Below are 24,942 nucleotides of genomic sequence, written 5' to 3'. Positions count from 1 at the left end.
ACTGGGGGGCATTCAGCTTTGGGGAGGACAGAGTGGGAGCAGTGGTGGCACAGCCCCTTTCTGGGGTGGCTTGAGTAAGAACTCCCTGGGTGCAGCTGGCCAGAGCACACCCTTTGCCTTCCACGTGGCCAGCAAGCCTCAGAAAACGTCTGTGTTTGCACATCAGATTTGGAATGGGCTCGGTGCCGGAGTCCAGCTCCAGCTGAGGTGTGGGTCACGAAGGAAAGGACAGCGTCAGCGAGTGAGATGAATGAGGAGACAAAACACACAATTAAAGTTGTAACATCTCCTGACATCAAGCGGCAGGGTCTTCATTTTTGTATCTTTCTACGGTTTTCATAATGTTGAACATTTTTTAAAATTATGAATAATACATTACTTTTTCTGTCAGTTTACATAATTTCAGCTTATTACCCTTAAGGAAATATCATTATTTCTTCTAATAGTAGCCATTTAAGATTTAATTTTTAACTTTCCCCTAGTCTATTTTGATTGGTAAATCATGTAAGCTACGTGTTAGGTGCTAAACAGAAAATGGCGTAAGACAGCGTGTGGGTTAAGCGTGTGGGCTATGATTTTTACTTTAAGCGTGTAAGATTATATAGACTTTTAGATATGTGTCTAAGGCTATATAAAGTTTAAGCAGGTTATATAAAATGCAATCTATATGTCTTTTGGTTATTAAGTGTAACTATATTATTAATTAAATCCTATCCTACACATGTGGGTTGAGGCTTACATCTGAAATCTAGGGACGGTACTCCTATCACCCATTCCTTAACATTCCTATGAATACAATAAAAACACCTTATTTTTTTATAATATTCATTCCACAATTTCAGATGTTTACACCTTTCTTCCTGCGTTTACAGGCACCAGGGCCTTGCAGTCCTCTTTATCCTTTATATAATAACACTAAATCTGCTCTTACTACCTTACTATTAATATAATAATATTTTATAAATTTATCATAAACTTTTATATATGGGATATTTGTCAATATAAATTTTATTTTGATCATAAATTCTTCCTATGAGAGGGTTACCAGAGGTGTCTTCTAATATTATAAGCAACATAAGGGGGGCCCTGGGCAGTGGGGACTATTAATCTTTATTACTTTGCTGTTTCATATAAGTTTCTTGGGAGAATGGGTTTTTCCATGGCCTAGGTTCCCATAACTCCTTCTCTGCCAATATTCTAAAGAAATCCTGGTTAGTCATGTTTGAATTGTTACAAAGGGGAGGACAAACTGCATCTAGTTTTAAGAGAGGCCTGGGCTGTTCTGCCTCACTTATTTGTGGCAGTACGCCTGGAACGGTTGGTCCCATAACACTGCTTTCATTTCCGGAATTGCTGCTTTGATCAATATTTTGGGTTATGTTATTTACTAAAAGTGAATAAATCTTAATTACATAAGATTTCCCATATATGAGCCCAATCACCAACATCATAACTGCAAAAATAAGTGCGGGAATTAGCAGGGGCCAGCTATGAGGTTTCCTGTTTTCAGGATTCCTCCTCGTGCCTGGACCTTGTCAAACAGCATGAGCAGCATGGCCTGCATCAGCTCGGTCTGCAGTGCCAGGTGCTGTTTTAAGTGCTGACACAGTCTCCGGTCTAGGAGCTGTACGCTGTGGTGAAGAGAGAGATGTTATCACAGATATTATCTGTAAACAGTGTCAGGAAGCGGTATAACTCATGACCAGAGGAGCTATTTAGGTGGTCAGTGGCAGCCTTTCTGAGACAACAGAAAACGGAGGCCATGGCGATAGTTCCAGAGTTGGGAGCAGGGACAGTGGCTGGGGGTGAGGACCTTGCAGGCACAGGAGCAAAGGCCCAAAGGCAGACACAAGCCTAATGTTTTCATGAGCAGAGAAGAGCCAGCTGTGGCCAGAGGTTTAAAAAGGAAAGTGGGATAAATTGACATTAAGAGACAGCAGAAAGGAAGATCTTTCATGGCCTTTTAAAATGTTTTTGTTAAAATACTAATGGAAGTCACTATAGAATTTCAGGCAGAAGGAAGTGATTTTATTTGCCATGTGGAAGATGCATGATAAGTAGTTTGGGCCCTGGTAGATTCCGTTTTCCTCACTGAATGAATATAAGTGCTCCTTGGCGCGGGTTAGAGGGAGTTGTGTACCAAGGAGGGCCTCTCTCAGTAGTCATTTTGGAGAGGGGGAGAAAACGACGTGTGAGAGCTGTGCCGGGCAGTTCTGAAGTCTGGGAAATTGTGGTTAGGAATTTGAAGCAAGGCCAGTCAGCACAGTTGTGTCTGTCCAGCAACATTCAGTCTTGAGGTGTGGACCTAAAATCAGTGGATAGAGAGTAAACCCAACCTGGTTAAATGGCACAGGGAACAGGAGGAGCAGGGGGCTGACTACAGGCCCTGATGAGGCAGACGATCCAGAGTGGGTGCGGTTGGCACGGGAGCAGGGACAGCACTGTGCTCGCAGCCGAGATCTAGGGGCAAGAGCAGTTCCGGGTTGTGATAAGGTGTGACCCCCTGAGGTTGGGTGTGGGGGAAGAGTACATTGCAAGGTCAGCACCTCGGGTGGCACCCTCCCCACCTCAGGCCTAGACAGATACAGTTACATGTGAGAGGACCTTCCCAGAGAGCTGCTGTGGAGGGTAGCCCAGCACTGGGCAGGAGACTCCATGAGGGCAAGCATGTGCAGGAGACCGAGTTCGAGTGGGCCTCTGGGAGGATGGGGGCTGACTGTGGGGTGGGGCTGCGGTGAAGTAGAGGAGAGGTGGCAGGCAAACGGGGAGGAGACATAACGTTAGTCCTGATAGAAGAGAGGTCCACTCAGTGTCCCCCTCAGCTGAGTTGTGGTGCCCAAGGGAGTGCAAAGGTTCTCCTCAGGTGGCCAAAGGACAGCTCGGGCTCTGCTGCAGTGGTGGGGGGGCAGGCTCACCTGGAGCACAGGGGTTAGGACCCAGTCACCCGTGTGCTTCCTTACCAAGGGGTGAGCTGGATAGTGGTGTGGGCTAAGGGATCCTGTGGGGATGCGTTTGCAAGCTCACCTCCCCCCAGTTCATTACCGCCTGCTTTGACACCTTTTGCTTGTGGGCCTAGTTTCCACTTCTTTGCAGTCTCTCCATTCTAGGCACATCCACACCCACCTTTGGTCAGAACACCCCTGGGGTAGGTGCATTGGGCAGCAGCCTCTCCTCTGTGGTGTCCTCAGCACCTGCCCAGGGCTTTGCTGGACCTGGAACCTTTGGTAAGCCACAAGTCTCTCTAGTCAGGGTGACCTGGATATTCCTTGAAGATGGGGTGGGGTTGTTGGGGTAGCATTGTCTATTTTCCTTGGTCCTTGTCTCCACCGCAAAAAAGAATCAAAAGGCAGAGACACAGCAGTGAAGCAGAGGAAAAGTTTTATTTAAAGTGCTTACAGAAAAAGTGCAGGCAACTTCAGAGAGAGACAGCACCCTGAAAGGTTGAAAAGAAAGTTTAAAGTGAAAAGGTTATGCACTTAGAAAGTGCAGGCGACATCAGGGAGAGGAGCGCCCTGAGAGCTTGGGGGTTCCCCCTTTTAAGGATTCTTCAGGAATGTGACTAAGGGCTGGTGTTGCAGACCTGTTGGGTGGTCTTTGAATAATACTTAGAACTAACTTAACACAAGCAACTTCCTGCTGTGATTTCTCCCTGGGAGCTGAGCCTTCTTGGTCTGGGAGCATATCAAACAAGACTGCCTGGGGGGGCGCCCCCAGGGTGGGCTGAGATATTGTCTGTTTGCTAAAGAGTAAGTTAAGAATCTTACTTCTTAACTTCCTGGGTATTAAAACACAATCTTATTTTTAAGATGAAATCCTTCCTGCCTGTGACTATGTTGTTTATGCTGGGCTGGCTTGCCATTATTAATCGCCCAGATTGCAAACTACTTGATTAGGGCCAAAGGAGAAAAAAAAAAAAACAGCATGTAGGTTAAGTCAAAAAAATAAGGTAGGCCTGCATGATTAACACAATAAAGCCATGGGTTATGCTGAGGTACTATCCTTTCTCTGGGGAATATTCAAACATTCCAGGACAACATTTTAAAATTCCATATCCAAATCTTACCTGCAATCCCAGAGGTGTCCTGACGTGTGCTGGCCATGTGAAAGATAGAGGGTGTGTGCTCTGGCCAACCACATCCACGGAGTTCGGATTCAACTTTCCCCAGAAAGGGTTCCTGAGACCAGTTCTCCCACTACGTACAGATCCAACGCCGAATGTCCCAGTGGTGGAGCTGCTGTGGGGGGTAGTCATGCTCATCCGAACGCCCCGAATGCCAGCAGGACCTGCTGACACCCTGGATGTAAAGGGCAATGAGGTGGTGCTGCCAAAGACTGACCTACAGGTCCCGCTGCTGGTGGTCAGGGTCATAGCTGCAAAGGCCAAGGTGATGGCTGCAAAAAAGGAGGAAACATGGATCATTGTCCAACCGCATACACAAAAGTAAATTCGAAATGGATCAAAGACCTGAATGTAAGTCATGAAACCATAAAACTCTTAGAAAAAAACATGCAAATATCTCTTGGACATAAACATGAGCAGCTTCTTCATGAACATATTTCCCCAGGGAAGTGAAACAAAAACAGAAAAGAAAAAATGGGACTACATTAAGCTTAAAAGCTTCTGTACAGTAAAGAACACCATCAACAGAACAAAAGGACATCCTACAATAAGGGAGAATATATTCATAAATGAAAGATCTGACAAAGGGTTGACAACCAAATATATAAAGAGTTAACACGGATCAACAAACAAAAAATAAATAATCCAATTAAAAAATGGGCAGAGGAGCTGAACAGACAGTTCTCCAAAGAAGAATTTCGATAGCCAATAGACACATGAAAATCTGCGCCACATCGCTTGTCATCAAAGAAATGCAAATTAAAACCACAATGAGGTATCACCTCACACCAGTAAGGATCGCCGCCATCCAAAACACAAACAACAACAAATGTTGGCGAGGATGTGGAGAAAGGGGAACCTCCTATGATGGTTGTGGTAATGTAAAATCGTTCAACCATTGTGGAAAGCAATATGAAGTTTCCTCAAAAACGTCAAAATGGAAATACCATTTGACACAGAAATACCGCTCCGTGGAATTTACTCTAGGAATACAGCAGCCCAGTATGAAAAAGACGTATGCACCACTATGTTTATCTCAGCACTACTTACAACAGCCAAGAAATGGAAACAACCTACATGTCCATCAGTAGATGAACGGATAAAAAAATGTGATACATATGCACAATGGAATATAATTCAGCCATAAGAAGAAAACAAATCCTACCATTTACAACAACACGGATGGAGCTAGAGGGGACTATGCTCATGAAATAACGCAGGAGGAAAAAGACAAATAACAAATGATTTCACTCACATGTGGAGCATAAGAACAAAGAAAAACTGAAGGAAGAAAAGAGCAGCAGAATTACAGAACCCAAAAATGAACTGACAGTTACCAAAGGGAAAGGTACTGAAGAGGATGGGAGGTAAGGGATGGATAAGGGTTGGGAAAAAGAAACGGGGCCTTAAGATTGGCATGTATAACTTAGGGGGGGCACGGGAAGGTCTGAGCAGCAAAGAGAAGAAAAGTAGTGATTCTACAGTACCTCAGTACACTGATGGACAGTGACTGTAATGGGGTATGGGGGGTTATTTGGTGAAGGGGAAGCCTAGTAAACATAATGACCTGCATGTCATTGTAGACTGACACCAGAAAAAATACATTCTAAAAGGCGATGAATGATCTTCTTTTCTGCCTGTCTCTTAATGTCATTTTATCCCACTTTCCTTTTGAAACCTCTAGCCACACCTGGCTCTTCTCTGCTCATGAAAACATGAGCGCATCTCTGCCTTCGGGCCTTTACTCCTGTGCCGGCAACACACTCACACACAGCCGCTGTCCCCGGTCCCAACTCTGGAACTGCGGCCATGGCCTCAGTTTGCTATTGTGTCAGAAACGCTGCCGCTGACAACCTAAATAGCTCTTCTGGTCTTGAGTTACACTGTTACCAGACGCCGTTTATGGATAACTTCGGTGATAACATCTAAATCTTCACCACAGCTTACAGCTCCAAAAGCAGAGACTGTGTCAGCACTTAAAACAGCACCTTGCACTGCAGACCGAGGCCATTCCAAACCTCACCTGCAATCCCAGACGTGTCCTGAGGTGTACTGGCCAGGTGGAAGGTAGAGGGTGTGCTCTGGCCAGCTGCATCCAGGGAGCTCGGTTTCAACGCTCCCCAGAAAGGGTTCTTGAGACCAGTTCTCCCACTCCGACCTGACCCAACGCCGAATGCCCCAGAGGTGGAGCTGCTGTGGGGTGCAGCCATGCTCATCCCAAAACCCCCACTGCCAGTGGGGCCTGCTGATGCCCTGGATGTGAAGGGCGAGGAGAGGGTGCTGCCGTTCACTGATGTATTGTTCCCACAGCTGGTGGTTTGGGTCACGGCTCCAAAGCCCGAGGTCATGGCTGTAAGAAAGGAGGAAACATGGATCATTGCCTAGCCCCACACACAAAAGTAAATTCAAAATGGATCGAACCCCTGAATGTAAGCCATGAAACCATAAAACTCTTAGAGAAAGACAGGCAGAAGTCCCTTGGACATATACATGAGTGACTTCCCATGAATATATCTCTCCAGGCAAGGGAAAGAAAAGCAAAAATGAACAAAGGGGACGATATCAAGCTTTAAAGCTTCTGTACAGTAAAGGGCACCACCAATAGAACAAAAGGGCATTCTCCAGTATGGGAGAATATATTCATAAATGACAGATCCGATTAAGGGTTGACGTCCAAAATATATAAAGAGCTAACACACCTCAACAAACAAAAAGCAAATATTGCAATAAAAAAATGGCCAGGGGAGCTGAACAGGCAGTTCTCCAAAGAAATTCTGATGGCAAATACACATGAAAGGATGCGCCACATCGCTTGCCATCAGAGAAATGCAAACTAAAAGCACAATGAGATATCACCTCACACCAGTAAGGATCACCGCCATCCAAAGCACAAACAACAACAAATGTTGGCGAGGATGTGGAGAAAGGGGAAACTCCTATGACGGTCGTGGTAATGTACGATCGTTCAACCATTGTGGAAAGCAATATGGAGGATCCTCAAAAAGCTCAAAATAGAAATACCATTTGACACAGAAATACCGCTCCGTGGAATTTAATCAAGGAATACAGCAGCCCAGTATGAAAAAGACGTATGCACCCCTATGTTTATCGCAGCACTATTTACAACACCCAAGAAATGGAAACAACCTACATGTCCATCAGCAGATGAATGTATGCACAATGGAATATAATTCAGCCATGTGAAGAAAACAAATCCTACCATTTGCAACAACATGGATGGAGCTAGAGGGAACTATGCTCAGTGAAATAAACCAGGTGGAGAAAGACAAGTAGCAAATGATATCACTCATATGTGGAGCATAAGAACAAAGAAAAACTGAAGGAAGAAAATAGCTGCAGAATTACAGAACCAAAAAAAGAAATAACAGCAAAGGGAAAGTGACTGAGGAGTATGGGAGGGAAGGGAGGGATAAGGGATGGGGAAAAGAAACGGGGCCTTATGATTGGCATGTATAATGTAGGGGGGGCACGGGAAGGTCTGAGCAACACACAGAGGACAAGTAGTGATTCTACAGTACCTCAGTACACTGATGGACAGTGACTGTAATGGGGTATGGGGGATCATTTGGGGAAGGGGGAAGCCTAGTAAACATAATGATCTGCATGTCATTGTAGACTGATACCAAAAATAAGTACATTTTAAAAGGCCATGAATGATCTTCTTTTCTGCCTGTCTCTTAATGTCATTTTATCCCACTTTCCTTTCTAAACCTCCAGCCACACCTGGCTCTTCTCTGCTCATGAAAACATGAGCGCATCTCTGCCTTCGGGCCTTTACTCCTGTGCCGCCAACACACTCACACACAGCTGCTGTCCCTACTCCCAACTCTGGAACTGCGGCCATGGCCTCAGTTTGCTATTGTGTCAGAAAGGCTGCCACTGACTACATAAATAGCTCCTCCGGTTATGGGATTCACTGCTACCTGACGCTGTTTACAGATAATTCTGTGATAACATCTAAATCTTCACCACAGCATACAGCTCCAAAAGCGGAGACTGTGTCGGTACCTAAGACAGCGCCTGGCACTGCAGACCGAGCCCATTCCAAATCTCACCTGAAAACCCGGGCGTGTTGTGATGCGTGCTGGCCACATGGAAACCAGAGCGTGTGCTCTGGCCAGCTGCATCCAGGGAGCTCGGTTTCAACGCTCCCCAGAAAGGGTTCTTGAGACCAGTTCTCCCACTCCGACCTGACCCAACGCCGAATGCCCCAGAGGTGGAGCTGCTGTGGGGTGCAGCCATGCTCATCCCAAAACCCCCACTGCCAGTGGGGCCTGCTGACGCCCTGGATGTGAAGGGCGAGGAGAGGGTGCTGCCGTTCACTGATGTCTTGTTCCCACAGCTGGTGGTTTGGGTCACGGCTCCAAAGCCCGAGGTCATGGCTGTAAGAAAGGAGGAAACATGGATCATTGCCTTGCCCCATACACAAAAGTAAATTCAAAATGGATCGAACCCCTGAATGTAAGCCATGATACCATAAAACTCTTAGAGAAAGACAGGCAAAAGTCCCTTGGACATATACATGAGTGACTTCCCATGAATATATCTCTCCAGGCAAGGGAAAGAAAAGCAAAAATGAACAAAGGGGACGATATCAAGCTTTAAAGCTTCTGTACAGTAAAGGGCACCACCAACAGAACAAAAGGGCATCCTCCAGTATGGCAGAATATATTCATAAATGACAGATCCGATTAAGGGTTGACATCCAAAATATATAAAGAGCTAACACACCTCAACAAACAAAAAGCAAATATTGCAATAAAAAAATGGCCAGGGGAGCTGAACAGGCAGTTCTCCAAAGAAATTCTGATGGCAAATACACATGAAAGGATGCGCCACATCGCTTGCCATCAGAGAAATGCAAACTAAAAGCACAATGAGATATCACCTCACACCAGTAAGGATCACCGCCATCCAAAACACAAACAACAACAAATGTTGGCGAGGATGTGGAGAAAGGGGAAACTCCTATGACGGTCGTGGTAATGTAAGATCGTTCAACCATTGTGGAAAGCAATATGGAGGATCCTCAAAAAGCTCAAAATAGAAATACCATTTGACACAGAAATACCGCTCCGTGGAATTTAATCAAGGAATACAGCAGCCCAGTATGAAAAAGACGTATGCACCCCTATGTTTATCGCAGCACTATTTACAACACCCAAGAAATGGAAACAACCTACATGTCCATCAGCAGATGAATGTATGCACAATGGAATATAATTCAGCCATGTGAAGAAAACAAATCCTACCATTTGCAACAACATGGATGGAGCTAGAGGGAACTATGCTCAGTGAAATAAACCAGGTGGAGAAAGACAAGTAGCAAATGATATCACTCATATGTGGAGCATAAGAACAAAGAAAAACTGAAGGAAGAAAATAGCTGCAGAATTACAGAACCAAAAAAAGAAATAACAGCAAAGGGAAAGTGACTGAGGAGTATGGGAGGGAAGGGAGGGATAAGGGATGGGGAAAAGAAACGGGGCCTTATGATTGGCATGTATAATGTAGGGGGGGCACGGGAAGGTCTGAGCAACACACAGAGGACAAGTAGTGATTCTACAGTACCTCAGTACACTGATGGACAGTGACTGTAATGGGGTATGGGGGATCATTTGGGGAAGGGGGAAGCCTAGTAAACATAATGATCTGCATGTCATTGTAGACTGATACCAAAAATAAGTACATTTTAAAAGGCCATGAATGATCTTCTTTTCTGCCTGTCTCTTAATGTCATTTTATCCCACTTTCCTTTCTAAACCTCCAGCCACACCTGGCTCTTCTCTGCTCATGAAAACATGAGCGCATCTCTGCCTTCGGGCCTTTACTCCTGTGCCGCCAACACACTCACACACAGCTGCTGTCCCTACTCCCAACTCTGGAACTGCGGCCATGGCCTCAGTTTGCTATTGTGTCAGAAAGGCTGCCACTGACTACATAAATAGCTCCTCCGGTTATGGGATTCACTGCTACCTGACGCTGTTTACAGATAATTCTGTGATAACATCTAAATCTTCACCACAGCATACAGCTCCAAAAGCGGAGACTGTGTCGGTACCTAAGACAGCGCCTGGCACTGCAGACCGAGCCCATTCCAAATCTCACCTGAAAACCCGGGCGTGTTGTGATGCGTGCTGGCCACATGGAAACCAGAGCGTGTGCTCTGGCCAGCTGCATCCAGGGAGCTCGGTTTCAACGCTCCCCAGAAAGGGTTCTTGAGACCAGTTCTCCCACTCCGACCTGACCCAACGCCGAATGCCCCAGAGGTGGAGCTGCTGTGGGGTGCAGCCATGCTCATCCCAAAACCCCCACTGCCAGTGGGGCCTGCTGACGCCCTGGATGTGAAGGGCGAGGAGAGGGTGCTGCCGTTCACTGATGTCTTGTTCCCACAGCTGGTGGTTTGGGTCACGGCTCCAAAGCCCGAGGTCATGGCTGTAAGAAAGGAGGAAACATGGATCATTGCCTTGCCCCATACACAAAAGTAAATTCAAAATGGATCGAACCCCTGAATGTAAGCCATGATACCATAAAACTCTTAGAGAAAGACAGGCAAAAGTCCCTTGGACATATACATGAGTGACTTCCCATGAATATATCTCTCCAGGCAAGGGAAAGAAAAGCAAAAATGAACAAAGGGGACGATATCAAGCTTTAAAGCTTCTGTACAGTAAAGGGCACCACCAACAGAACAAAAGGGCATCCTCCAGTATGGCAGAATATATTCATAAATGACAGATCCGATTAAGGGTTGACATCCAAAATATATAAAGAGCTAACACACCTCAACAAACAAAAAGCAAATATTGCAATAAAAAATGGCCAGGGGAGCTGAACAGGCAGTTCTCCAAAGAAATTCTGATGGCAAATACACATGAAAGGATGCACCACATCGCTTGCCATCAGAGAAATGCAAACTAAAAGCACAATGAGGTATCACCTCACACCAGTAAGGATCACCGCCATCCAAAACACAAACAACAACAAATGTTGGCGAGGATGTGGAGAAAGGGGAAGCTCTTATGACGGTCGTGGTAATGTAAGATCGTTCAACCATTGTGGAAAGCAATATGGAGGATCCTCAATAAGCTCAAAATAGAAATACCATTTGACACAGAAATACCGCTCCGTGGAATTTAATCAAGGAATACAGCAGCCCAGTATGAAAAAGACGTATGCACCCCTATGTTTATCGCAGCACTATTTACAACACCCAAGAAATGGAAACAACCTACATGTCCATCAGCAGATGAATGTATGCACAATGGAATATAATTCAGCCATGTGAAGAAAACAAATCCTCCCATTTGCAACAACATGGATGGAGCTAGAGGGAACTATGCTCAGTGAAATAAACCAGATGGAGAAAGACAAGTAGCAAATGATATCACTCATATGTGGAGCATAAGAACAAAGAAAAACTGAAGGAAGAAAATAGCTGCAGAATTACAGAACCAAAAAATGAACTAACAGTTAACAAAGGGAAAGTGACTGAGGAGTATGGGAGGGAAGGGAGGGATAAGGGATGGGGAAAAGAAACGGGGCCTTATGATTGGCATGTATAATGTAGGGGGGGCACGGGAAGGTCTGAGCAACACACAGAGGACAAGTAGTGATTCTACAGTACCTCAGTACACTGAAGGACAGTGACTGTAATGGGGTATGGGGGGTCATTTGGTGAAGGGGGAAGCCTAATAAACATAATGATCTGCATGTCATTGCAGACTGATACCAACAAAAAGTACATTTTAAAAGGCCATGAATGATCTTCTTTTCTGCCTGTCTCTTAATGTCATTTTATCCCACTTTCCTTTTTAAACCTCTAGCCACACCTGGCTCTTCTCTGCTCATGAAAACATGCGCGCATCTCTGCCTTCGGGCCTTTACTCCTGTGCCGCCAACACACTCACACACAGCCGCTGTCCCTGCTCCCAACTCTGGAACTGCGGCCATGGCCTCAGTTTGCTATTGTGTCAGAAAGGCTGCCACTGACTAGATAAATAGCTCCTCCGGTTATGGGATTCACTGCTACCTGACGCTGTTTACAGATAATTCTGTGATAACATCTAAATCTTCACCACAGCATACAGCTCCAAAAGCGGAGACTGTGTCGGTTCCTAAGACAGCGCCTGGCACTGCAGACCGAGCCCATTCCAAATCTCACCTGAAAACCCGGGCGTGTTGTGATGCGTGCTGGCCACATGGAAACCAGAGGGTGTGCTCTGGCCAGCTGCACCCAGGGAGTTTGGATTCAAGGCTCCCCAGAAAGGATTCTTGAGACCAGTTTTCCCACTCTGTTCTGACGGAGAGCCAAATGCCCCAGTGGTGGTGATGCTGTGGGGGGCAGCCACGCTTGTGCCAAAACCCCCACTGCCAGTGGGGCCTGCTGACACCCTGAACGTGAAGGGCACTGAGATGGTCCTGCCCAACCCTGAAGTACTGGTCCCACAGGTGGTGGTCTGGGTCACTGCTCCAAAGCCGGAGGTGATGGCTGCAAAAAAGGAGGAAACATGGATCATTGTCTAAGCCCATACACAAAAGTATATTCGACATTGATCGAACCCGTGAATGGAAGCCATGAAACCATAAAACGCTTAGAGAAGGACAGGCGAAAATATCTTGGACATAAGCATGAGCGACTTCTTCGTGAGCATATCGCTCCAGGGAAAGAAAAGCAAAAATGAACAACTGGGACTATATCCAGCTTAAAAGCTTCTGTACAGTAAAGGGCACCACCAACAGAACAAAAGGGCATCCTCCAGTATGGGAGAATATATTCATAAATGACAGATCCGATTAAGGGTTGACATCCAAAATATATAAAGAGCTAACTCACCTCAACAAACAAAAAGCAAATATTGCAATAAAAAAATGGCCAGGGGAGCTGAACAGGCAGTTCTCCAAAGAAGAAATTCTGATGGCAAATAGACACATGAAAGGATGCGCCACATTGCTTGCCACCAGCGAAATGCAAACTAAAAGCACAATGAGGTATCACCTCACACCAGTAAGGATCACCGCCATCCAAAACACAAACAACAACAAATGTTGTCGAGGATGTGGAGAAAGGGGAACCTCCTATGATGGTCGTGGTAATGTAAAATCGTTCAACCATTGTGGAAAGCAATATCGAGGATCCTGAAAAAGCTCAAAATAGAAATACCATTTGACACAGGAATACCGCTCCGTGGAATTTACTCTAGGAATACATCAGCCCAGTATGAAAAAGACGTATGCACCCCTATATTTATCGCAGCACTACTTACAACAGCCAAGAAATGGAAACAACCTTCATGTCCATCAGTAGATGAACAGGTAAAAAAATGTGATACATATGCACAATGGAATATAATTCAGCCATAAGAAGAAAACAAATCCTACCATTTACAACAACACGGATGGAGCTAGAGGGGACTATGCTCATGAAATAACGCAGGTGGACAAAGATAAATAACAAATGATTTCACTCATATGTGGAGCATAAGAACAAAGAAAAACTGAAGGAAGAAAAGAGCTGCAGAATTGCAGAACCCAAAAATCCTACCATTTGCAGCAACATGGATGGAGATAGAGGGGACTATGCTCAGTGAAATAATCCAGGTGGAGAAAGACAAGTAAGAAATGATATCACTCATATGTGGAGCATAAGAGCAAAGAAAACTGAAGGAAGAAAAGAGCTGCAGAATTGCAGAACCAAAAAATGAACTAACAGTTACCAAAAGGAAGGGGACTGAGGAGTATGGGAGGGAAGGGAGGGATAAGGGATGGGGAAAAGAAACGGGGCCTTATGATTGGCATGTATAATGTAGGGGGGGCACGGGAAGTTCTGAGCAACACACAGAGGACAAGTAGTGATTCTACAGTACCTCAGTACACTGATGGACAGTGACTGTAATGGGGTATGGGGGATCATTTGGTGAAGGGGGAAGCCTAGTAAACATAATGATCTGCATGTCATTGTAGACTGATACCAAAAATAAGTACATTTTAAAAGGCCATGAATGATCTTCTTTTCTGCCTGTCTCTTAATGTCATTTTATCCCCCTTTCCTTTCTAAACCTCCAGCCACACCTGGCTCTTCTGTGCTCATGAAAACATGAGCGCATCTCTGCCTTCGGGCCTTTACTCCTGTGCCGCCAACACACTCACACACAGCTGCTGTCCCTGCTCCCAACTCTGGAACTGCGGCCATGGCCTCAGTTTGCTATTGTGTCAGAAAGGCTGCCACTGACTACATAAATAGGTCCTCCGGTTATGGGATTCACTGCTACCTGACGCTGTTTACAGATAATTCTGTGATAACATCTAAATCTTCACCACAGCATACAGCTCCAAAAGCGGAGACTGTGTCGGTTCCTAAGACAGCGACTGGCACTGCAGACCGAGCCCATTCCAAATCTCACCTGAAAACCCGGGCGTGTTGTGATGCATGCTGGCCACATGGAAACCAGAGGGTGTGCTCTGGCCAGCTGCACCCAGGGAGTTTGGATTCAAGGCTCCCCAGAAAGGATTCTTGAGACCAGTTCTCCCATTCTGTTCTGACGGAGAGCCAAATGCCCCAGTGGTGGTGATGCTATGGGGGGCAGCCACGCTTGTGCCAAAACCCCCACTGCCAGTGGGGCCTGCTGACACCCTGAACGTGAAGGGCACTGAGATGGTCCTGCCCAACCCTGAAGTACTGGTCCCACAGGTGGTGGTCTTGGTCACTGCTCCAAAGCCGGAGGTGATGGCTGCAAAAAAGGAGGAAACATGGATCATTGTCTAACTCCATACACAAAAGTAAATTCGAAATTCATCGAACCCCTGAATGGAAGCCATGAAACCATAAAACGCTTACAGAAGGACAGGCGAAAATATCTTGGACATAAACATGAGTGACTTCTTCATGAGCATATCGCTCCAGGGAAAGAAAAGCAAAAATGAACAAATGGGACCATATCAAGCTTAAAAGCTTCTGTACAGTAAAGGGCACCACCAATAGAACAAAAGGGCATCCTCCAGCATGGGAGAATATATTCATAAATGACAGATCCGATTAAGGGTTGACATCCAAAATATATAAAGAGCTAACACACCTCAACAAACAAAAAGCAAATATTGCAATAAAAAAATGGCCAGGGGAGCTGAACAGGCAGTTCTCCAAAGAAGAAATTCTGATGGTAAACAGACACATGAAAGGATGCGCCACATCGCTTGCCCCAGCGAAATGCAAACTAAAAGCACAATGAGGTATCACCTCACACCAGTAAGGATCACCGCCATCCAAAACACAAACAACAACAAATGTTGTCGAGGATGTGGAGAAAGGGGAACCTCCTATGATGGTCGTGGTAATGTAAAATCGTTCAAGCATTGTGGAAAGCAATATGAAGTTTCCTCAAAAACCTAAAAATGGAAATACCGTTTGACACAGAAATATCGTTCCGTGGAATTTACGCTAGGAATACAGCAGCCCAGTATGGAAAAGACGTATGCACCCCTATGATTATCACAGCACTATTTACAACAGCCAAGAAATGGAAACAACCTACATGTCCATCAGTAGATGAATGTATGCACAATGGAATATAATTCAGCCATAAGAAGAAAACAAATCCTACCATTTGCAACAACATGGATGGAGCTAGAGGGAACTATGCTCAGTGAAAAAAGCCAGGTGGAGAAAGACAAGTAACAAATGATATCACTCATATGTGTGAGCATAAGAACAAATGATATCACTCATATGGGAGCATAAGAACAAAGAAAAACTGAAGGAAGGACAGAGCAGCAGAATTACACAACCCAAAAATGAACTAACAGCTACGAAAGTGAAAGGGACTGAGGTGTATGGGTGCGAAAGGAGGGATAAGGGTTGGGGGAAAGAAACGGGGCCTTATGACTGGCATGTATAATGTAGGGGGGGCACGGGAAGGTCTGAGCAACACACAGAGGACAAGTAGTGATTCTACAGTACCTCAGTACACTGATGGACAGTGATTGTAATGGGGTATGGGGAGTCATTTGGTGAAAGGGAAGCCTAGTAAACAATGATCTGCATGTCATTGTAGACTGATACCAAACGTCAGTACATTTTAAAAGGCCATGAATGATCTTCTTTTCTGCCTGTCTCTTAATGTCATTTAATCCCACGTTCCTTTTTAAACCTCCAGCCACACCTGGCTCTTCTCTGCTCATGAAAACATGAGCGCATCTCTGCCTTCGGGCCTTTACTCCTGTGCCGCCAACACACTCACACACAGCCACTGTCCCTGCTCCCAACTCTGGAACTGCGGCCATGGCCTCAGTTTGCTATTGTGTCAGAAAGGCTGCCACTGACTACATAAATAGCTCCTCCGTTTATGGGATTCACTGCTACCTGACGCTGTTTACAGATAATTCTGTGATAACATCTAAATCTTCACCACAGCATACAGCTCCAAAAGCGGAGACTGTGTCGGTTCCTAAGACAGCGCCTGGCACTGCAGACCGAGCCCATTCCAAGTCTCACCTGAAAACCCGGGCGTGTTGTGATGCGTGCCGGCCACATGGAAACCAGAGGGTGTGCTCTGGCCAGCTGCACCCAGGGAGTTTGGATTCAAGGCTCCCCAGAAAGGATTCTTGAGACCAGTTCTCCCACTCCGTTCGGACGGAGAGCCAAATGCCCCATTGGTCGAGATGCTGTGGGGGGCAGCCACACTTGTCCCAAAGCCCGCACTGCCAGTGGGGCCTGCTGACACCCTGAATGTGAAGGGCACTGAGATGGTCCTGCCCAACCCTGAAGTACTGGTCCCACAGGTGGTGGTCTTGGTCACTGCTCCAAAGCCGGAGGTGATGGCTGCAAAAAAGGAGGAAACATGGATCATTGTCTAACTCCATACACAAAAGTAAATTCGAAATTGATCGAACCCCTGAATGGAAGCCATGAAACCATAAAACGCTTACAGAAGTACAGGCGAAAATATCTTGGACATAAACATGAGCGACTTCTTCTTGAGCATAGCGCCCCAGGGAAAGAAAAGCAAAAATGAACAAATGGGACGATATCAAGCTTTAAAGCTTCTGTACAGTAAAGGGCACGACCAACAGAACAAAAGGGCATCCTCCAGTATGGGAGAATATATTCATAAATGACAGATCCGATTAAGGGTTGACATCCAAAATATTTAAAGAGCTAACATACCTCAACAAACAAAAAGCAAATATTGCAATAAAAAAATGGCCAGGGAAGCTGAACAGGCAGTTCTCCAAAGAAGAAATACTGATGGTAAACAGACACATGAAAGGATGCGCCACATCGCTTGCCACCAGCGAAATGCAAACTAAAAGCACAATGAGGTATCACCTCACACCAGTAAGGATCACCGCCATCCAAAACACAAACAACAACAAATGTTGGCGAGGATGTAGAGAAAGGGGAACCTCCTATGATGGTCGTGGTAATGTAACATTTTTCAACCATTGTGGAAAGCAATATCGAGGATCCTCAAAAAGCTCAAAATAGAAATACCATTTGACACAGGAATACCGCTCCATGGAATTTACTCTAGGAATATGCAGGCCAGTATGCAAAAGACGTATGCACCCCTATGTTTATCGCAGCACTATTTACAACAGCCAAGAAATGGAAACAACCTACATGTCCATCAGTAGATGAATGTATGCACAATGGAATATAATTCAGCCATAAGAAGAAAACAAATCCTACCATTTGCAACAACATGGATGGAGCTAGAGGGAACTATGCTCAGTGAAATAAGCCAGGTGGAGAAAGACAAGTAACAAATGATATCACTCATATGTGGAGCATAAGAGCAAAGAAAAACTGAAGGAAGAAAAGAGGTGCAGAATTGCAGAACTAAAAAATGAGCTAACAGTTACCAATGGGAAAGGGACTGAGGAGTATGGGAGGGAGGGGAGGAATAAGGGATGGGGAAAAGAAACGGGGTCTTATGATTGGCATTTATAATGTAGGTTGGGCACAGGAAGGTCTGAGCAACACAGAGAGGACAAGTAGTGATTCTACCGTACCTCAGTACACTGATGGACAGTGACTGTAATGGGTTGTGGGGGTTCATTTGGTGAAGGGGGAAGCCTAGTAAACATAATGATCTGCATGTCATTGTAGACTGATACCAAAAGTCAGTACATTTTAAAAGGCCATGAATGATCTTCTTTTCTGCCTGTCTCTTAATGCCATTTTATCCCACGTTTCTTTTTAAACCTCTAGCCACACCTGGCTCTTCTCTGCTCATGAAAACATGCGCGCATCTCCGCCTTCGGGCCTTTATACCTGGGCCGCCAACACACTCACACACAGCCGCTGTCCCTGCTCCCAACTCTGGAACTGCGGCCATGGCCACAGTTTGCTATTGTGTCAGAAAGGCTGCCACTGACTACATAAATAGCTCCTCCGTTTATGGGATTCACTGCTACCTGACGCTGTTTACAGATAATTCTGTGATAACATCTAAATCTTCACCACAGCATACAGCTCCAAAAGCGGAGACTGTGTCGGTTCCTAAGACAGCGACTCGCACTGCAGACCGAGCCCATTCCAAATCTCACCTGAAAATCCGGGCGTGTTTTGATGCGTGCTGGCCACATGGAAACCAGTGGGTGTGCTCTGGCCAGCTGCACCCAGGGAGTTTGGATTCAAGGCTCCCCAGAAAGGATCCTTGAGACCAGTTCTCCCACTGTGTTCTGACGGAGAGCCAAATGCCCCAGTGGTCGAGATGCTGTGGGGGGCAGCCACGCTTGTCCCAAATCCCCCACTGCCAGTGGGGCCTGCTGACACCCTGAATGTGAAGGGCACTGGGATGGTCCTGCCAAACCCTGAAGTACTGGTCCCACAGGTGGTGGTCTGGGTCACTGCTCCAAAGCCGGAGGTGATGGCTGCAAAAAGGAGGAAACATGGATCATTGTCTAACTCCATACACAAAAGTAAATTCGAAATTGATCGAACCCGTGAATGGAAGCCATGAAACCATAAAACGCTTACAGAAGGACAGGCGAAAATATGTTGGACATAAACATGAGCGACTTCGTGAGCATGTCGCTCCAGGGAAAGAAAAGCAAAAATGAACAAATGGGACCATATCAAGCTTAAAAGCTTCTGTACAGTAAAGGGCACCACCAACAGAACAAAAGGGCATCCTCCAGTATGGGAGAATATATTCATAAACGACAGATCCGATTAAGGGTTGACATCCAAAATATATAAAGAGCTAACACACCTCAACAAACAAAAAGCAAATATTGCAATAAAAAAATGGCCAGGGGAGCTGAACAGGCAGTTCTCCAAAGAAGAAATTCTGATGGCAAATAGACACATGAAAGGATGCGCCACATCGCTTGCCACCAGCGAAATGCAAACTAAAAGCACAATGAGGTATCACCTCACACCAGTAAAGATCCCTGCCATTCAAAACACAAACAACAAAAAATGTTGGCGAGGATGTGGAGAAAGGGGAACCTCCTTTGATGGTCGTAGTAATGTAAAATCGTTCAACCATTGTGGAAAGCAATATGAAGGTTCCTCAAAACCGTGAAAGTGGAAATACCATTTGACACAGAAATACCGCTCCGTGGAATTTACTCTAGGAATACAGCAGCTCAGTATGGAAAAGACGTATGCACCCCTATGTTTATCGCAGCACTATTTACAACAGCCAAGAAATGGAAACAACCTACAAGTCCATCAATAGATGAATGTATGCACAATGGAATATAATTCAGCCATAAGAAGAAAACACATCGTACCATTTGCAACAACATGGATGGAACTACCGGGAACTATGCTCAGTGAAATAAGCCAGGTGGAGAAAGACAAGTAACAAATGATATCACTCATATGTGGAGCATAAGAACAAAGAAAAACCGAAGGAAGGAAAGAGCAGCAGAATTACAGAACCCAAAAATGAACTAACAGTTAGCAAAGGGAAAGGGACTGAGGAGTATGGGTGGGAAGGGAGGGATAAGGGTTGGGGGAAAGAAACGGGGCCTTATGATTGGCATGTATAATGTAGGGGGGGCACGGGAAGGTCTGAGCAACACAGAGAGGACAAGTAGTGATTCTACAGTACCTCAGTACACTGATGGACAGTGACTGTGATGGGGCATGGGGTGTCATTTGGTGAAGAGGGAAGCCTAGTAAACATAATGATCTGCATGTCATTGTAGACTGATACCAAAAATAAGTACATTTTAAAAGGCCATGAATGATCTTCTTTTCTGCCTGTCTCTTAATGTCATTTAATCCCACGTTCCTTTTTAAACCTCTAGCCACACCTGGCTCTTCTCTGCTCATGAAAACATGAGCGCATCTCTGCCTTCGGGCCTTTACTCCTGTGCTGCCAACACACTCACCCCCAGCCGCTGTCCCTGCTCCCAACTCTGGAACTGCGGCCATGGCCTCAGTTTGCTATTGTGTCAGAAAGGCTGCCACTGACTACATAAATAGCTCCTCCGGTTATGGGTTTCACTGCTACCTGACGCCGTTTACGGATAACTTCTGTGTTAACATCTAAATCTTCACCACAGCTTACAGCTCCGAAAGCAGAGAATGTGTCAGCACCTAATGCAGCGCCTGGCACTGCAGACCGAGCCCATTCCAAATCTCACCTGAAAACCCGGGCATTTTCTGATGCATGCTGTCCACATGGAAACCAGAGGGTGTGCTCTGGCCAGCTGCACCCAGGGAGTTTGGATTCAAGGCTCCACTGAAAGGGTTCTTGAGACCAGTTCTCCCACTCTGTTCTGATGCAGAGCCAAATGCCCCAGTGGTGGAGCTCCTGTGGGGGCCAGCCTCGCTTGTCCCAAAGCCCCCACTGCCAGTGGGTTCTGTTGACACCCTGGATGTGAAGGGCGCTGAGTTGGTGCTGCCAAACCCTGAAGTACTGTTCCCACAGCTGGTGGTCTGTGTCACAGCTCCAAAGCCGGAGGTGATGGCTGCAAAAAAGGAGGAAACATGGATCATTGTCTAACCCCATACACAAAAGTATATTCGAAATTGATCGAACCCCTGAATGGAAGCCATGAAACCATAAAACTCTTAGAGAAGGACAGGCGAAAATATCTTGGACATAAACATGAGCGACTTCTTCGTGAGCATATCGCTCCAGGGAAAGAAAAGCAAAAATGAATAAATGGGACTATATCCAGCTTAAAAGCTTCTGTACTGTAAAGGGCACCACCAACAGAACAAAAGGGCATCCTCCAGTATGGGAGAATATATTCATAAATGACAGATCGGATAAAGGGTTGACATCCAAAATATATAAAGACCTAACACACCTCAACAAACAAAAAGCAAATATTCCAATAAAAATGTGGGCAGGGGAGCTGAACAGGCACTTGTCCAAAGAATAAATTCAGGTGCCCAATAGACACAGGAAAAGAGGCACCACATCACTTGTCATCAGAGAAAAGCTAATTAAAACCACAATGAGATATCACCTCACACCAGTAAGGATCGCCACCATCCAAAAGACAAACCACAACAAATGTTGGCAAGGATGTGGAGAGAGGGGAACCCTCCTACAGTGTTGGTGGGAATGTAAATTCGTTCAACCACTGTGGGAAGCAATATGGAGGTTCCTCAAAAAGCTCAAAGTAGAAATATCATTTGACCCAGCAATACCGCTCCCAGGAATTTACCCTAGGAACACAGCAGCCCGTTTTGAAAAAGACAGATGTACCCCTTTGTTTATCGCAGCACTATTTACAACAGCCAAGAAATGGAAACAACCTATGTGTCCATCAGTAGAGGAATGTATGCACAATGGAATAAAATTCAGCCACAAGAAGAAAACAATTCCTACCATTTCCAAGAACATGCTTGGAGCTAGAGGATATTATGCTGAGTGAAATAAGCAAGGCGGAGAAAGACAAGTACCAAATGATTTCACTTATCTCTGGAGTATAAGAGCAAAGGAAAAACTGAAGGAACAAAACAGCAGCACAATCACAGAACCCAAGAATGGACTACCAGTTACCAAAGAGAAAGGGACTGAGGAGGATGGGTGGGAAGGGAGGTATAAGGGCAGCGAAAAAGAAAAGGTGCATTATGATTAGCGTGTATAATGTGGTTGGGCACGGGGAGTGCTAGGCTACACAGGAAGATGAGTAGTGATTCTACAGCATGTTACTACACTGATGGACAATGAATCCAATGGGGTTTGTGCGGGGTACTTGGTGAAGAGGGGAGCCAAATAAACATAACGTTCTTAAGGTAATTGTAGATAGATACCAAAAAGAATAAAACATTTTAAAAGGCCGTGAATGATCTTCCTTTCTGCCTGTCTCTTAATGTCATTTTATTCCACTTTCCTTTATAACCTCTAGCCACACCTGGCTCTTCTCTGCTCATGAAAACATAAGCTCATCTCTGCCTTCGGCCTTTGCTCCTGTGCCTGCAACGTCCTCACCCCCAGCCACTGTCCCTGCTCCCAACTCTGGAACCGTGGCCATGGCCTCAGTTTGCTATTGTCTCAGAAAGGCTGCCGCTGACTATATAAATAGCTCCTCCGGCTACAGGTTTCACTGCGACCTGACGCTGTTTACAGATAACTTCTGTGATAACATCTAAATCTTCACCACAGCATACAGCTCCAAAAGCGGAGACTGTGTCAGCACTTAAGACAGCGGCTGGCACTGCAGACCGAGCCCATTCCAAATCTCACCTGAAAACCCGGGCGTGTTCTGATGCATGCTGTCCTCATGGAAACCAGAGGGTGTGCTCTGGCCAGCTGCACCCAGGGAGTTTGGATTCAAGGCTCCACTGAAAGGGTTCTTGAGACCAGTTCTCCCACTCTGTTCTGATGCAGAGCCAAGTGCCCCAGTGGTGGAGCTCCTGTGGGGGGCAGCCTCGCTTGTCCCAAAGCCCCCACTGCCAGTGGGTTCTGTTGACACCCTGGATGTGAAGGGCGCTGAGTTGGTGCTGCCAAACCCTGAAGTACTGTTCCCACAGCTGGTGGTCTGTGTCACAGCTTCAAAGCCGGAGGTGATGGCTGCAGAAAAGGAGGAAACATGGATCACTGTCTAACCCCATACACAAAAGTAAATTTGAAATTGATCGAACCCGTGAATGGAAGCCATGAAACCATAAAACGCTTAGAGAAGGACAGGCGAAAATATCTTGGACATAAACATGAGCGACTTCTTCGTGAGCATATCGCTCCAGGGAAAGAAAAGCAAAAATGAATAAATGGGACTATATCCAGCTTAAAAGCTTCTGTACAGTAAAGGGCACCACCAACAGAACAAAAGGGCATCCTCCAGTATGGGAGAATATATTCATAAATGACAGATCCGATTAAGGGTTGACATCCAAAATATATAAAGACCTAACACACCTCAACAAACAAAAAGCAAATATTCCAATAAAAATGTGGGCAGGGGAGCTGAACAGGCACTTGTCCAAAGAATAAATTCAGGTGCCCAATAGACACAGGAAAAGAGGCACCACATCACTTGTCATCAGAGAAAAGCTAATTAAAACCACAATGAGATATCACCTCACACCAGTAAGGATCGCCACCATCCAAAAGACAAACCACAACAAATGTTGGCAAGGATGTGGAGAGAGGGGAACCCTCCTACAGTGTTGGTGGGAATGTAAATTCGTTCAACCACTGTGGGAAGCAATATGGAGGTTCCTCAAAAAGCTCAAAGTAGAAATATCATTTGACCCAGCAATACCGCTCCCAGGAATTTACCCTAGGAACACAGCAGCCCGTTTTGAAAAAGACAGATGTACCCCTTTGTTTATCGCAGCACTATTTACAACAGCCAAGAAATGGAAACAACCTATGTGTCCATCAGTAGAGGAATGTATGCACAATGGAATAAAATTCAGCCACAAGAAGAAAACAATTCCTACCATTTCCAAGAACATGCTTGGAGCTAGAGGATATTATGCTGAGTGAAATAAGCAAGGCGGAGAAAGACAAGTACCAAATGATTTCACTTATCTCTGGAGTATAAGAGCAAAGGAAAAACTGAAGGAACAAAACAGCAGCACAATCACAGAACCCAAGAATGGACTACCAGTTACCAAAGAGAAAGGGACTGAGGAGGATGGGTGGGAAGGGAGGTATAAGGGCAGCGAAAAAGAAAAGGTGCATTATGATTAGCGTGTATAATGTGGTTGGGCACGGGGAGTGCTAGGCTACACAGGAAGATGAGTAGTGATTCTACAGCATGTTACTACACTGATGGACAATGAATCCAATGGGGTTTGTGCGGGGTACTTGGTGAAGAGGGGAGCCAAATAAACATAACGTTCTTAAGGTAATTGTAGATAGATACCAAAAAGAATAAAACATTTTAAAAGGCCGTGAATGATCTTCCTTTCTGCCTGTCTCTTAATGTCATTTTATTCCACTTTCCTTTATAACCTCTAGCCACACCTGGCTCTTCTCTGCTCATGAAAACATAAGCTCATCTCTGCCTTCGGCCTTTGCTCCTGTGCCTGCAACGTCCTCACCCCCAGCCGCTGTCCCTGCTCCCAACTCTGGAACCGCGGCCATGGCCTCAGTTTGCTATTGTCTCAGAAAGGCTGCCGCTGACTACATAAATAGCTCCTCCGGTTATGGGTTTCACTGCTACCTGACGCTGTTTACAGATAACTTCTGTGATAACATCTAAATCTTCACCACAGCATACAGCTCCGAAAGCGGAGACTGTGTCAGCACTTAAGACAGCGGCTGGCACTGCAGACCGAGCCCATTCCAAATCTCACCTGAAAACCCGGGCGTGTTCTGATGCATGCTGTCCTCATGGAAACCAGAGGGTGTGCTCTGGCCAGCTGCACCCAGGGA

The 24,942-nt window shown here is 45.6% G+C and overlaps 1 protein-coding gene and 1 long non-coding RNA gene across 3 annotated transcripts; one reads left to right on the top strand and one right to left on the bottom strand.

Annotated features, from left to right (window-relative positions):
* Positions 1 to 11: 11 nt before the first annotated feature.
* LOC130679115 (putative nuclear envelope pore membrane protein POM 121B) lies at positions 12 to 6,917 on the bottom strand. 2 transcript variants are annotated; one of them, XM_057486950.1, is made up of 3 exons: positions 6,144 to 6,917; positions 4,064 to 4,392; positions 12 to 3,433 (listed from the first exon to the last, which is right to left on the bottom strand). In XM_057486950.1, exons 1-3 carry the CDS (start codon positions 6,496 to 6,498, stop codon positions 3,416 to 3,418), a joined length of 702 nt encoding a protein of 233 aa, XP_057342933.1. In that variant the 5' UTR covers positions 6,499 to 6,917; the 3' UTR covers positions 12 to 3,415. The 2 variants fall into 2 exon arrangements, with proteins under 2 accessions (XP_057342933.1, XP_057342932.1); XM_057486949.1 differs by lacking the exon at positions 12 to 3,433 and having other exon boundaries at positions 3,832 to 4,392.
* An 11,629-nt stretch (positions 6,918 to 18,546) lies between these two features.
* Positions 18,547 to 24,436, top strand: LOC130679128 (uncharacterized). The gene is made up of 2 exons (XR_008992119.1): positions 18,547 to 19,008; positions 23,124 to 24,436. It is a non-coding gene; the product is annotated as an uncharacterized LOC130679128 (long non-coding RNA).
* The last annotated feature ends 506 nt before the right edge of the window (positions 24,437 to 24,942 follow it).

This window comes from Manis pentadactyla, chromosome 10 (genome assembly GCF_030020395.1).
Source record: "Manis pentadactyla isolate mManPen7 chromosome 10, mManPen7.hap1, whole genome shotgun sequence".
NCBI lineage: Eukaryota > Metazoa > Chordata > Mammalia > Pholidota > Manidae > Manis > Manis pentadactyla.
Note: the sequence above shows the minus strand (reverse complement) of the source record. Positions and strands in the feature narration are given on the sequence as shown.

Bases quoted from the DNA above. Each gene is read 5' to 3' on its own strand.
- LOC130679115 (XM_057486949.1), bottom strand. From the start codon at position 6,498: ATGATCCATGTTTCCTCCTTTCTTACAGCCATGACCTCGGGCTTTGGA. The intron at 4,393-6,143 runs GTGAGGTTTGGA...CCTTTTTTGCAG, and splicing joins GGACACGTCTGGGATTGCAG to CCATCACCTTGGCCTTTGCA.